This window comes from Nilaparvata lugens, chromosome X (assembly GCF_014356525.2).
Source record: "Nilaparvata lugens isolate BPH chromosome X, ASM1435652v1, whole genome shotgun sequence".
NCBI classification, from domain to species: domain Eukaryota; kingdom Metazoa; phylum Arthropoda; class Insecta; order Hemiptera; family Delphacidae; genus Nilaparvata; species Nilaparvata lugens.
The window spans coordinates 22,087,105-22,101,403 of NC_052518.1; the positions used below are offsets into that span (position 1 = coordinate 22,087,105).

The 14,299-nt window shown below is 36.2% G+C and overlaps 1 protein-coding gene across 1 annotated transcript in view; it reads right to left on the reverse strand.

The window, feature by feature from the left end:
• Nucleotides 1-14,299, reverse strand: part of LOC111055184 (GMP reductase 2) — a 38,190-nt gene that overhangs the window by 15,831 nt on the left and 8,060 nt on the right. The window contains exons 3-5 of the mRNA XM_039443013.1: nucleotides 4,377-4,634; nucleotides 1,969-2,034; nucleotides 260-382 (exon numbers count right to left, since the gene is read on the reverse strand). Coding sequence (XP_039298947.1) covers nucleotides 260-382; nucleotides 1,969-2,034; nucleotides 4,377-4,634 — 447 coding nt within the window. The remainder of the gene's footprint in view (nucleotides 1-259; nucleotides 383-1,968; nucleotides 2,035-4,376; nucleotides 4,635-14,299) is intronic.

The window sequence follows — 14,299 nt, forward strand, 5'->3', positions numbered from 1 at the left end:
CTGACGGCTTCGGCTATGCCTATAGAATTTTTGAAATTTTATCAATATGTTTTTATAATTTTATCATATATAAATGAATGGATTGTTTTCTGTATACATCTGTTTATTTGATTTGTATCTTGTGTTGAGGAAAAATAAATTCTTCATCTATCTATCAGACTATTTATCTATCTATCTATCTATCTATCTATCTATCTATCTATTTTATGAATAATTTTGCCAATAAACAAATTTAATTCGACAAAAAAATATAACTCACAGAAATGATGTGTCCCTGAAGACCATGAGCAGCATCGGCACATTCAATAACAGCGCTCAGCTGAGGATACCCAACTCCAGTTTTGATTCTTGTTGTACAAACAGATCCTGGTCCAATACCCACCTGTAAATTAATTAAGGCTAATTATCAAATTAGTTGATGGTGAGTAGCAAAAACATCATGGTCCAATTCCTACATGTCTTTCATGGACCATATTCAAATTGGAACATGGCCCAATTCCTTTTAAATTAACCTTTAAAATTTCCTTGCAAATTAACCAAGGCTGATTAGTTGCTGGTAGGGGCATTTGTGATGTATTTTCTGTAAAATTGCTAATTTTGTGAGTATTTATATAAATATAATTTGTTAAATATGCATTGATGTAAAACTTCTTCATAATTGAAAAACACATTTTTTTTTGTCAAATTCACATTTATCAAATTTACTAACAGAGCAGCGTTGAAACCAACATGAACCTGCACTTCTGTTAGTAAATTTAATAAATGTGGATTTGAAGAAATAAAATTGTATTTTACAATTATTTTTATAAAGTTTGTATAATTTCAGTTTGCATCATCTGTAATAGGCTTAAATTTAAGAAAGTAGCCCTGAATTCATACATTTTAATTAAATATAAATGTTTAGAATATCGTATTTTTTTGAAATACCGAATTCATTCATTTTTCAACACTATTTATTCAGTCATGTACATTGTCACTTTAAGAAAAGAACAACAGCTTTCTGTCCAAATATGCTACTTTTCCAGATTATTTTATAGAAGTGAGAACAGACCAATTAGTTTAGAAAATATGATAACTTTCAGAGAATGTTACAATAATAATAGGTAGTATTATAGATGTGTGCGCATACATGTAAACTGATTTTAATTATTAAAAAAATTTGGATTTAAATCAAACAGTAATATCACCAGAAGTTTGGTGTGAGGTGCTTGTGGCGAATCATCTGCTGTTTTCCACACATGTGGAACATGTGTTTAGCAATTTGTATAAGTTTGTTTATTAGTTGTTATCTATATTTCAGTTCAAAATGTGTCATCATTTCATTAAAGTCATCTTATTCATCTAGTCCAATGTATTTTGTATTATAGGAAATATGCAACAGAATTCCTATAAGCTCTGGAGCCCCTGAATATTTTAAAAGTTCACTGATTTCATCGAAACCACTCAAAATTTGATACAAAAATGTGCAGATGAATGACCTTCAATAAATTTTCATTTTTTGAACCAGACCCAATACTTTTTGCATGGACCCTGTAATGTTGAAAAACCTGAGCTTAGATTGTACTGTATTGCCTTATCTTTAAGGTCTAAATTTCTAAAATATTACTAATAAACTATCGTAGAAATTATTATAATTTTAAGATTGTTATGATATACAAATTCATACTCTTACGATAATTCATAATTATTCTTATGTAATTTTTATTCGATTATTAGACCTCTTACTTCCAAAGTCTGAAATAACTATAATTCCATCCAATTCCTACATCTACTACTAAGGAAGGATGATTCTAAGAGAAAGACTTTTAAGCCTGACTATACCATCCTAGGTCAAAAAAGCAGCGATTCTATTCTATATTCCAGAGTCTGATGAATCTATGATTTAATTTAATTTATAAATCTATTTACAAAGTGACTATTATTTCATTGTTAAGAGATACCACTTCCTATGTGGATATAGCGAATTACCTTGACAATATCAGCTCCAGACAGAATGAGTTCTTCCACCATTTCTCCAGTTACAACATTTCCTGCCTGGAAAAAAATGATTTAAAAATTGAAAAAATCATAATGGTTATAGAAGTTTTAAATCTACAGAAGGAGTTGTGAATGAATCGGATATCTGAGGATGACGCAAGAATAAATTGGAAGCGATTATTTGTTTACATGTTATCATTTTTACTACTCTCACCATTTTCCATAATTACATATACAGATATTGATAAGAATAGCCGCAGCTGCACAATAAGTGACATTGAATACCTTTACAAGCCTTCGAGATGAATTGAAAAATTGCTAGATTTTATATGTGCTCTAATGAAGGATATAATATCAAATATTTATCAGCATTCTTTAAAAGCCTAATTTTTGAAAAAATCATTCATAATTGAATTGATCATTATTAACAAGAATCAACGATAAATATAACGATATATTTATAAACAATTAAACAATGTATTTTCAAGTTTTTGAGCCAGAGTATGGCCTCGTCATCTGCTACAAGCAGTTTCTGTAGCCCTCCCTGGAATCTTGACAATGAACAATCCGTAATGATGTGGTTCATTGCTCCTCACCACATTCACAGAGAGGGGTGTTTGATATGCCCCATCGATGCATATTTTTATGGCATCTCTGTTGCCCTGTTCTGAATCTGATCAGTCTCACCCACACCTGTCGAGGCACCTCGATAAGATGTAACTTGAATCAAAGCTATCTACTATAGCGGTGGAAAAAGAAAATAATTGGCAAGTATGCAGTTTCCACTGACTTTATAACGTGAATCTCACTATAGGTTCACTTTACTTTTCCCTATACACCAATTAAGAAATAGTTATTTGTATATCTAGAGTGAAAAATGCCACTTTTTCTCCCTGAAGGGAAAGATTGATGCTCGAGGCGAAGCCGAGGGCAACAATTTCCCTGAGGGAGAAAAAGCATTTTTCACTCGTGATATACACAAAATTTTTCCTCCATCTATATTTCTATAAAACTGAAAATAAAATAATTTTTAAAATCTTACGTGACCAGTAACAATGTGTTACAACATAACCTAAAAAGTAAACAACTGGCTTGTGATCACGGTTCGCCGCCAACACAACTATAGTACTAACGTGCCCATCCGATAACACGAGAGTGATCTGGTTAAAAAACTTTTTGGTAATGAGAGGGTTTGAACCCGGGATCTCTATTCTGCTACGCAAGCACTCTATCCACTAGACCACGGATCACTCCCGATTTGTGCAAATAAATACAGAATTAAAAAAAATCCATTGCATGGGTTAGCCGAGACGACTAAGGGCCGAAACATACGAGGCCTTTTTTCAGACGAGTCGGCACGGCACAACAGGACAGGAAGGTCTCCGATTGGCTGATTCTAGATACGCCAACCCAATGGCCGTTTTCACACTTTCTGGGACGGCACGGCACGACGACACGACAGGACAAGAAGTTCTCTGATTGGCTGATTAGGTTGATGTATTGAGAATCAGCCAATCGGAGAGCTTCCTGCCCTGTCATGTCGTGCCGTACCAGAATCGGTAAGAGTGAAAACTGACATTCAACTAATCGTAGAGCTTCCTGTCCTGTTGTGCAGAGGCGACTCGTCTGAAAAAAGGCCTCGTATGTTTTGACCGCATGGCGTGCACTTTTCAGTCTACTAACTGGTCGTGGGTTGGAATCCCGCCGGTAGGCATGGACGTTTGATCATCTCATCAAATCACCCTTGCACTTTCCATAACCCACGCACAAGCAAAACGCTCATATGAACATAGTACTTTATATATGAACATATGGATTCACTTTAATCTGTCAGTAGAGAATTTTTCCCTCAAAGGGAAATTATTTTTTCCCTCATCTAGCATTCACTTCAATCTGTCAGTATAGCATTAGATGTAGAAATATGCATTCACTTTAATCTGTCAGTAGAAAGGGAAATTATTTTTTCCCTCACTGAGAGAGAGAGAGAAAGAGATATCTCTTTTCAACCCCCTCACCTCCACTGGACAAGGGGAAGGGGAAATCTATTTTTAGAAAGAGAGAGAGAGAGAGAGAGAAAGATATCTCTTTTCATCCCCTTCACCTCCACTGGGGGAGGGGAAGAGATTAGATTAGATTAGATAAGATAAGAGATTAGATAAGATAAGAGATTAGATAAGATAAGATAAGAGATTAGATTAGATAAGATAAGAGAGAGGGAGAGGGAGAGGGAGAGGGAGAGGGAGAGGGGGAGGGAGAGGGGGAGGGGGGAGTTTCAGGGGGGTGGGGGAGGGGGGAGGAGGGGAGTTTGCGCAAAAAAGTCAGTCCAATCTCCCAATATTTATCTACTGAACATCATCCGCAAAACAAAGAATAAAGAATGATACATGAAATTCACTTACAATAATTGTGTGAGACGGAAACGCAGCCCTGACACTTCTGACAAACTCGACAAAGTGTTGAGAATATCCATTGGCCACATCGAGACAGATGAACTGGATCTCGGCAACTTTTTCGAGAACCTCCTTCAGATTTTGGAAGTCCGCCTCACCCGAGCCACAGCTGACAGCCACTTGCGAAACAGCCTCGGGACACTCCTTCGCGAACTCGCTCCACTCGCTCGCCGTGTAGTACTTGTGAATGGCAGTGAACACTCCATGCTAGAAACGTTAGAAAAAATATTATTATACCGACTGCGGCAGCAAAACTTCTTTTTTAAAATGAACGCCATTCAGTCAGCTGATGTCGTAGTACAGCAAATTTGGTCTCGTTAGAGAGGTCAGACCATAAAGTTTTCTTCCCGACATGTTCAGTCACCATCATGCATTGGAACAAGGAGAAGCTTGCATTTGCCGTTGAGACTTATTTTTCGAGCGGATGTTCTGTGATCACAACCCAGCGAAATCGCTTCATTTAGCCTCTTTGGCTACTGACCCGGACCGGAAATCAATTGTTACGTGGATCAATACGTTCAGACAATCTGCAAGTGCGACAAGACGAAGAACTGGAGTCCCTCGGCCCATTAGGTCACCTGAGAACATTGAGGCAGTGAGATTTTCAATGTTACGATCACCACAGCGTTCTGCACGCAAACATGCGCCTGCTCTTGGACTGTCCGATCGTTCTGTGAGACTTGTCATTCTTCATGATGATCTTCATTTCCATCCATACAAGATGGCAATTGTCCAGGAACTTTCTGGATGTGACTTCAATTGAGGGAACACTTTCCAGGACGCCTCATCTCAATTAGGAGCAATTTGGTTTGACCAGCCCGATCTCCCGATTTGAACTCTTGTGACTTTTTTCTATGGGGGGTTTTGAAATCTCATGTTTATGTGAAACGTCCAAGATTTTCAAACCAATATCAGGGAAGAAATTGCTAACATAAGGCCTGCAATGCTGGCAGGAGTCATGACAAACGCCAGAAATCGGTTTACTCAGTGTGTAGAGAATGGGGGATGTCACCTACCTGATTTTATATGTTTGTTTTATTGGCAGAAATATAAAATTACAACATCTTAGAAATATATAATAAAAGCAATACAAAATTTACAACATGAGAAAATACTATTACAAAATAAAATACAATGCCAATTGAGTATTTGCATCTCGAGGTACTGAACCTGTTTGAGATGGGGATATAAAATTGATTACAAAACTAGCGCTAAAATGTAGTTACTGAGGCCGACAGTCGCATATGAAGTGACACATATTACATAATAGTATCGATGATTTATCAATTTTAGCTTCGAAGTATATTGTATAATATTATTATGATATACAAGTCTACATGAGAATTCTAAAAAAGGTATCTACGAATATTCTCACATTCCATTACAAATCTCTTGAAATCTCTTAAAAACCTTGATCGTATCTTGCACTGCCTTATCTCCAAGGGCAGCAGGTTGTAGAGCTTTGGAGCCAAATAAGAACAACATTTCATGATGTGACTTTTATTTGGTTTAGGTATACAAGCTTCGTATTTATTTCTCAAATTATTGTTTTTCAAATTAAAATACTCATTGCCATTAACGCTTCTATCAAATAAGTTCCTGAGCACTATGTGGCATCCCGACACATATTCATAAATAGTGGAGGTCACATTTTCTTAGATCATCAAGTAATCAACCAATTGTTTTAATACTTTGTAAATAACTGTACCTTATATGCTTTTTGTAATCATGTCTATAATTTGAATAAACTCCTCTGGTCGTGTTGTATCCTCGACCAGATACATTATTATTATTATTATTACTTTGTAGACATATAAATTTCTCAATGGAAGTATAGCTGATTTTCTAAAGAGAGGTGCTGTGTGTTCCAACTTTGCCTTGAAGGAGATAATGCGAATGAAAGATTTCTGTACAACAACTATCAGCCTCAGGGTTACAGTGTATGCTCCTCCCCACAACGCTAGACCATATTCGAGTTTAGAATTTATCAAAGCATAGTATACAGACTTGAATAGAATGGAGTTACACACTGATCTTAAGAGATAGAATACTCTTATGTATTTCATGAGTTTCTGTTTCAAATAGTTTAGATGCTTTTTCCATGTGACTTTATTATCTAGTACTAGCCCCAAGTAATTAATTTCTTCGACTTGTTCAAGTACAAGTGTTCAACATATTCAAAACTAATTGAAACAAAACTTTATATATGTGTCTACATTACAAAGAATAAATACAAACTTTCTGATCCATACAAAGAGTTCTATTTACTTAAAAAATGAAGTTTCGCTGCCGCTCTCTGTATTATAAATAATAAATTGGATCGAATATTAGATAAATTAAATAATTCAGTACTAATAAACTAAATTATTTAGTATTAATAGATTATTTAGTATAATAGATATTGATACTTGAAAAAAATATTTTTTAAATTTTTAGACTATTATTATCATTTTTCGGATTATATTTATTTCGTTATTCAGATTGGTTCATTAATTATATTATGAATTTTATTTTCTTTCATGGTGTGTAATTGAGTTTTTATGGCAAATGAAATGGTTTTGAATTTGAACACTATTATCAGAGATGTTGTAGTACCTACTGTGCCTATGTAATTCAAGTAAAAAAGACAACATAATGGGTCGATTGAATTAAAGTTAGAATCTAGTGAATAGGAACTGTCATTGGTTCTATCTAGAAGTTTCCGTAAGAGGTATGCAAACTATAAATTAATTTAAGCAAATGGTATGTTCCATCAGCTGATAAGATTATACAGCTGACTCAAACTAGCATTTGCTTGATAATGACAGCATTAGCAATTGAAGAATGAATTCAACCGACCTTTTTTTCAAGTTATTATTATTATCTAAAAGTAACAAGAAACATGACTCGAAGATACAAATTATCTAGTTATAATTCTTTTTATACTTTCATCATCTCAAATTGTCATAATTTTCTCCGTTTTTATGCAATAAAAAAACCATTATTATTTAGTATTTATTTCAACAAGGCTACCTGGGTCATGTTTTTTTTCAAAAGAATTTGTAGTACCCTTAACTTTTTGAAGGGATACTTGACCAGAACCAGTCTTGCCTTCATAAAATAAAGGGTACTTATAATTCTATGAATATTATTATTTTAGTATTTATAAATTTCAAATTTCTTTGTTTTTTTAACATATTTATATAATACTGAGTGTGGTGAATCTGACTCCAAGTCCAATATATATTCATCGGAAACAGTTGATGGAGCAAGCAGAATTTATCCGGAATGTTGAACCAGATATTCAGGTTGCAACGTTGAATAAAGCTGATGAGAAGCTTAAACTAGAATTGCTAGACAAACTGGTTCACCTTTCTTCAAGTGATGCCAAGATTATAGGAGCAGTGCTACAACAGTATTGAAGAGCCAGGACTCATGTTTTTGAAGAGCCAGGACTAGAGGGCTTTAATATCAATGTACAACACCATATCCCAACTAATGAGAATCAACCTATTACAAAAAGACCTCACAGGGTTCCATTTAATCTAAGACCAGTTGTTGAAAAACATAAAACTGAAATGCTTAAAACGGGAGTGATAGCTCCTTCCACAAGCCCCTGGAGTGCGCCAGTTGTATTGGTAAGGAAGAAAACCGCAGATGGAAGTGTTAAATACCGTTTCTGCACTGACTTTCGGGCCCTTAATCAAATCACTAAGGCAGATGCCTACCCACTACCCTCGATAAATGAGACCATTGAAAGTCTGGACAAATGCCAATACTTCACCACTTTGGATCTTCGATGTGGCTACCATCAGATCCCCAAAGCAGAGCAGACAGCATTTACAACAGTAGGAGGACACTATGAATACAAAAGAATGACATTTGGACTTACTGGGGCTCCAGCTACCTTCCAGAGGTTGATGGATAATCTATTGGCAGAGATAAAAGGAATTGAATGCTTAGTTTACCTGGATGATGTAATAATTTTATGCCTGACCTTTTAAAAGATGATAAAGAAGATAATTTTGAATAAAATTTAGAATTTAGAAATAGGCCGACACATCTAGAAAACACCTGAGTCTATACCTAATTCATGCAGGTGAACGGGCTAGAGTCAAGAAAACTTCAATTAATCTTGCCATGCCTGATTTAATAGGTTTCTACTATAGAATAACACTACAATTTGAAATAATTGTAAAATACAAACAGCTTCAATAAACATTGGCAACTAAAACCGAACAACAGAAACAACAATTTCATGTTACTTTGTTGAAATTCTTCATCTGATTTGGGGGCGCATTACTATCCTTCGTTTAGATAGCAATACGTCACAAAACCAAACAATATCAGTCATAAAATAACAAATTAATTTCAACATGAAATTACTCAAGAAAGAAAAGCCCGTTGAACCCAAATTTCGTCGATAGTAACCCATATAACCCATTTCATAATAATTTTGAATCCCCACTTTTGATTGACATTCTCGAATGAACCTTTGTTTCACTACACTGCACTTTCGTTGGTCTGTACGTTGCTTTATCATTGGGGTTACAGTACCTTGTTTTTGGCGGTGAACTTTTACCGGTTGAATTTGGCTTGACGGCGACGTCCTCTTAAGTCCCTAGACCGGTCGTCTGAACGGGTGTCTTGAAGCGGTGTTACATAAAGTTGCGGAACCAAAGGGGTGGTACATGAAGTTGGTTTGGGGACACACATGAACCGCTGTAAATAAATGTATTACAGCATTAATTTCTAACTCTTCCTACAATTCATCAAAAGCTAAAACAGGAGTTATCTATTGATTACAATTAATTAAATTCTCTCATTCTATTTGGATCCTCATTTTATATAGATTTTTATCTTTAAACTACTGATTCTTTGTATCAGAATTAATAGATCTTTCTTCACAAATAATTCAAAAGTTCTGTTATAATTTAATAAATTAGCGTTCAGTTAAAAGCCTTAACGCCATGAGAAAACACAGTCAGAAAAATATAAAATTGAGTCTTAAACTCAATATGAACATAATCTTAAAAATTTCATTCCAATATAAAGGCTATCTTCCTGACTTTCAGCAATACTCTAGAATATATATCTCCTTTCAATATATCTCCAGAAACAATAACTCAAATGTAACGTAACTGAAAACTTTCTATACTTCTTTAGAAAAAAATTTATAATTATCTTCCATCACTAATAAAATCAAAAGGATTATTCTCAATCAATATTATTAACTTGAAAAATAACAGGCTTTGTTAATACATTACTCTTATGGAAGTTTCAATCAATTAAATTCCCTAAAATATATTTTAACCTTATTTTACGTACCTTAGCGGTTATTTGAAGAAACAATTATTCGTACATGATGAAGAAACACAATTAAACTTTTCAGGACATGGCACTACTAGAAAATTTAAACTTTAATAAAAATAAAACTAGCTCCTACATTAACTAATGACATAAACTTATAAACTTGCCCAAAAAGGGCGAAACATAATGACTACATCTTTACTCTCGTAGTGCTCCTAGCAAAGTGTCCTCCGAAACGTAATCTGGTCTCTCGGCTGGGGAATCCCCCCACTACTGTATTTAGAAACAGGTCTCCTATTGGGCGAAGGGAATCAATTTGACCAATCGTCGCGTGGCTTCTAGAGCCTTTGGACCAAATAGTAAATGCAAAATCGGTAGTTTGTTATAATTTCAATGCTTGCTGTTTTCCAACTTATCGCACTCTATGTCACGACAGGAAGGCTATGTTTTAGAGATAATTCCATAATCTACATTCCTCGACAACTCGGAGCCACAATTTTTAAATATCTATCATGGGAAACTCAAAGTCATGGCCGTTCATAATAGAGAGAGAAAATAATTTATTTCGCTAACTCACAATAATGGCTCTAGTCTATTGCATATTAAATTTACTATTATAACTTGGGAAAAGGCCTGAATTAAAAATAGTGCTCGGCACAAGTAAAACCATGGATTAACATGCAAAAATACTAGAAAATGCACTAAAAATATTTGAAAATGCAAATCTAAAGGTGAATTTGGAGAAATGCGACTTTGCAAAGCAAACTGTAAAATATTTGGGACACCTAGTAACTTCAGATGGAGTGAAACCAGACCCTGCTAAATTTGAAGCTGTGAAGAATCATCCAAGACCAACAAATATTCAAGACGCTAGAAGAGCACTGGGACTCTGGTTATTATTGACGGTTTGTTCCCGATTTTGCAAGAATTGCACAGCCATTTACTGAGTTGATTAAGAAGAAGGATCCTTTGAGTGGGGTTCAAAACAAGAGAATTCGTTCCAGAATTTAAAGGAAATTCTTTGTTCAGATTGTGTGTTAATCTTCCCTGACTTTGAAAAAAATGTATCCTGGCCACTGATGCTTCCGGGACAGCGATAGGAGCTGTGCTTTCTCAGCAAACAGAGGAGGGAGAGAGACCAGTGGCATATGCAAGTCCCCAATTGTATCCAGCAGAGAAGAAATATTCAACTACTGAATGGGAATTGCTGGCAGTAGTGTGGGCAACACGTCAATTCAGGTGTTACTTGCTAGGGAGAGAATTTTCCTTGGTAACTGATCATGCTGCACTGCGTTGGATGCTAAGTTTGAGGCATTCTTTATCTCGACTAACAAGATGGGCCCTGAGGCTTGAAGAATTTGATTATGAAGTTATTCACAGACCTGGAAAGAACCATGTTAATGCAGATGCACTGAGTAGGAGAGTAGGAGGAGTCACAATTCTAAACTTTGATGATAAAGAGCTCAATGAGCAGCATCAGAAGGATGAATGGTGCTGTTGTCTGTTGAGAAATGGTAATGGAATTGTCAAACATGATACAATTCTGTGGACAGGAGGCCAAAGTGAACCATTGCAGTGGAGGGTGGCAGTCCCCTCCAGCAGAAAGATAGATATGAGACTTTGTCACGAGACTCCTTGGGCTGGACATCCCGGCATTGAAAGAACCCTCCTTAGGGTTTAACAACAATACTACTGGCCTGGAATGGCAAGAGAGGTTGAACAATATGTAAGACAATGCAACAATTGTGCTATACGTAAAACTCCCTGTGCCTTAAAAGTGCCCTTGGAAAACGCCTATGAACCAACTTATCCCATGGAATTAGTGTCAATGGATGTGGTTGGTCCCTTGCCAACAAGCACTCATGAAAATTGTTACTATGTGAGTTTCATAGACCACTTTACCAGGTTTGCAGAAACCCTTCCACTACCAGACCAAACTGCCGAATCAATTGCCAGAGCCTTGGTTACACAAATCATATCCAGACATGGTGTACCAACCCGACTGATGACAGACCAAGGCAAATACTTCTTGTCAAAGCTATTTGTGGAAGTATGTAACCAGCTGGGAATAGCAAAAATTCAGACCACTGCATACCACCCAGAAGGCAATGGGAGAATAGAGAGATTGTCCAATGGGATGGTAGTGACTGGGACAACTGGCTGCCTTATGTTCTGATGGCTTTTAATTCAGTTCCTCATTCTTCAACAGGGTATTCCCCATTCTTTCTATGTCGGGGTCATGAAATGGTGTTACCTGCCAATCAACCCATACTTCAAGACCTAAATCGTTGTTCAGTAGGAGAGCATTTGAAGACATTGAAAATGAGACTGGGTGAGGCTTATGAACAAGCTGTTAAGAATTCCTCGGAAGCAGCAGATAAACGGCTTATAACCGCTAATAAAGGCAGAAAACCAAGAGAATTCAAAGCTGGAGATAAAGTTTATCTGCACAATTCCGCAGTAAAGCCTGGAGAATCGAGTAAATTCTATCTCCCTTGGGTGGGACCATTTGAAGTGAGTAAGAAGATGTCCCCAGTGAACTATATGGTGATCTTGCCCGATAGTCGCCAGATCAACGTTCACGTGAACCGCTTGAAACCTTGCCTCAAACCCAAGGATGAGGAAAGACTAAGTTCCAGTCACGTTGCTGAAGAGATTGTGGCAGATGAACAGGAGGAGGAAGACAACCTGGAGCAGAAGGGGCAGAGTCGGTGAAGGATGACCCATCTTATGTGCCCAGGGGTAGGGATCAAACCATCACAAGAACCTCGCCTTATAATTCGAGACAAAGGAACAATTATAGTTCTTTTTAAACGGTAGGGGAGTGTGAAGGGAATCCCCTTCATGGCTACCATGTCATTAACGTTCATCGCCTTGGCAACCCTACACAGAGAAAGTTTGTTATCTTGTTTATGATTAGTCATTAAGTTTAGTCATTTAGTTCTATTAAAGAAACGTTCAATTTAAACAGTAGAATTTTTCATTTAATTTTAGCGTTGTCAGTTCCTTTACAGTAGCTTAGCTTAGCGTGCGCGGTTCATGAATCAGAAGTTTCGGGTTCAAAACTTATCAAACTCTATTTTTTTTGGATATATTCAACTCCTATAAAGATTATTCACATGATTTTCAACTGAATGATAAGAAATGATTATATATTTATATGTTTCCTGGGCATAAGGAGATTGCATTTTCCAATTTTTTCCCGGTGCAAAGCACGGATTAACTCATCTGCTAGCTATTACAATAAATTCAGATCAACCATCAAATTTTAGAGTGATTTGTATAACTTGAATTTGACTTTGCATCTGTACTATACTGATTAAAGTTAATATGTATTTATCTATAATCTTACTTAAATTGTAAGTAGCTGCAATACCCAGTACCTCACCAGGAAGAAAATTGACTAATTTATTTGCTACAAATACAAATTGTCTACAGCATACCTCGAGAACAGTACGGTCAAAATTATAGGTTGTACTAGATGGTCTTAAATTATATTGAGTCACACGGAGATGGAATTTGTTTTCATTTTTTATGATATAAAGGATGAGGCTTTTTGAATACAGCTGTCTAACGGTTAGAACTTTGAAATTGGTAAATAGATCGTTGGTTCGGTACAGTCTGGGTTTGGAAGATATAGCTTTAATTAAAAATTTCTGTGTAATGAACAATTTATTGAAATGGACATCTCTGGCACCCCCCCCCACCCCCAGGAAATGATTCCATACTGCAGGACCGATTGGCCATAAGCAAAATATACCAGTCGAGCAATATCTCTATCTCTCAGCATGCCGATATTGTAGAACTTATAAATCAAAAATCTTAACCTACGACATAAGTTGTTAATATGTGTGTCCCACCTCAAGTGTTGGTCAAGGATAATACCTAGGTACTTTGTATTTTTTTCACCTATTATGCTAGGGCAGTCACAGGTTCCATTGACATTCAGCAAACAGGAATGAATTTTTAGCTCATTAAGATTTCTAGGGAGACCCGACTTATTGGGTGAGAAAGTTAAATAAATACTTTTTCGCCACACTGCACAGAAAGCAGCTGTTTTCCAGTCCCTACGTAGATCTGAAAGACCTTGTTTGCAGACGACGTCAGAAAAGGGTTTCTTTTCCGGTCTAGGCCAGAAAGTTGTCTCTTTCCAGCCGCTTATGGCTGGAAACAACGCGCTAATTATTATTAATAAGTCATCCGCTAGATCGGGCGAGTGTCCACTTTCATAATAAGCTGAAGTCGCCATGATTTTAGTTCCAGTTTCGAATCAAACTAATTCGCTTCGCAACCAGTTTTATTCAATTATTTATTGTTGATTAGTGCATTCCGAATTTTCAAAAATGCTTGAAGATGACTGTGGTATTCCAAGTGAAATTTTAAAAGAATCTGAAATCCTGACTGCAAATCTTCTGCCACTAAAATCAAGAGATAGGTACGATAGCTTAACGAGTATTCTTTATTTTGTATTCTTTATTTATTTTGTCAGCAATACCTGTAGTGTGGCGAAAAATATCGTTCGCACCACGGGCAAAAATGTTTTTCCAGCTCTCAATCTTTTCTAGTCCTCGGCCTACGGCCTC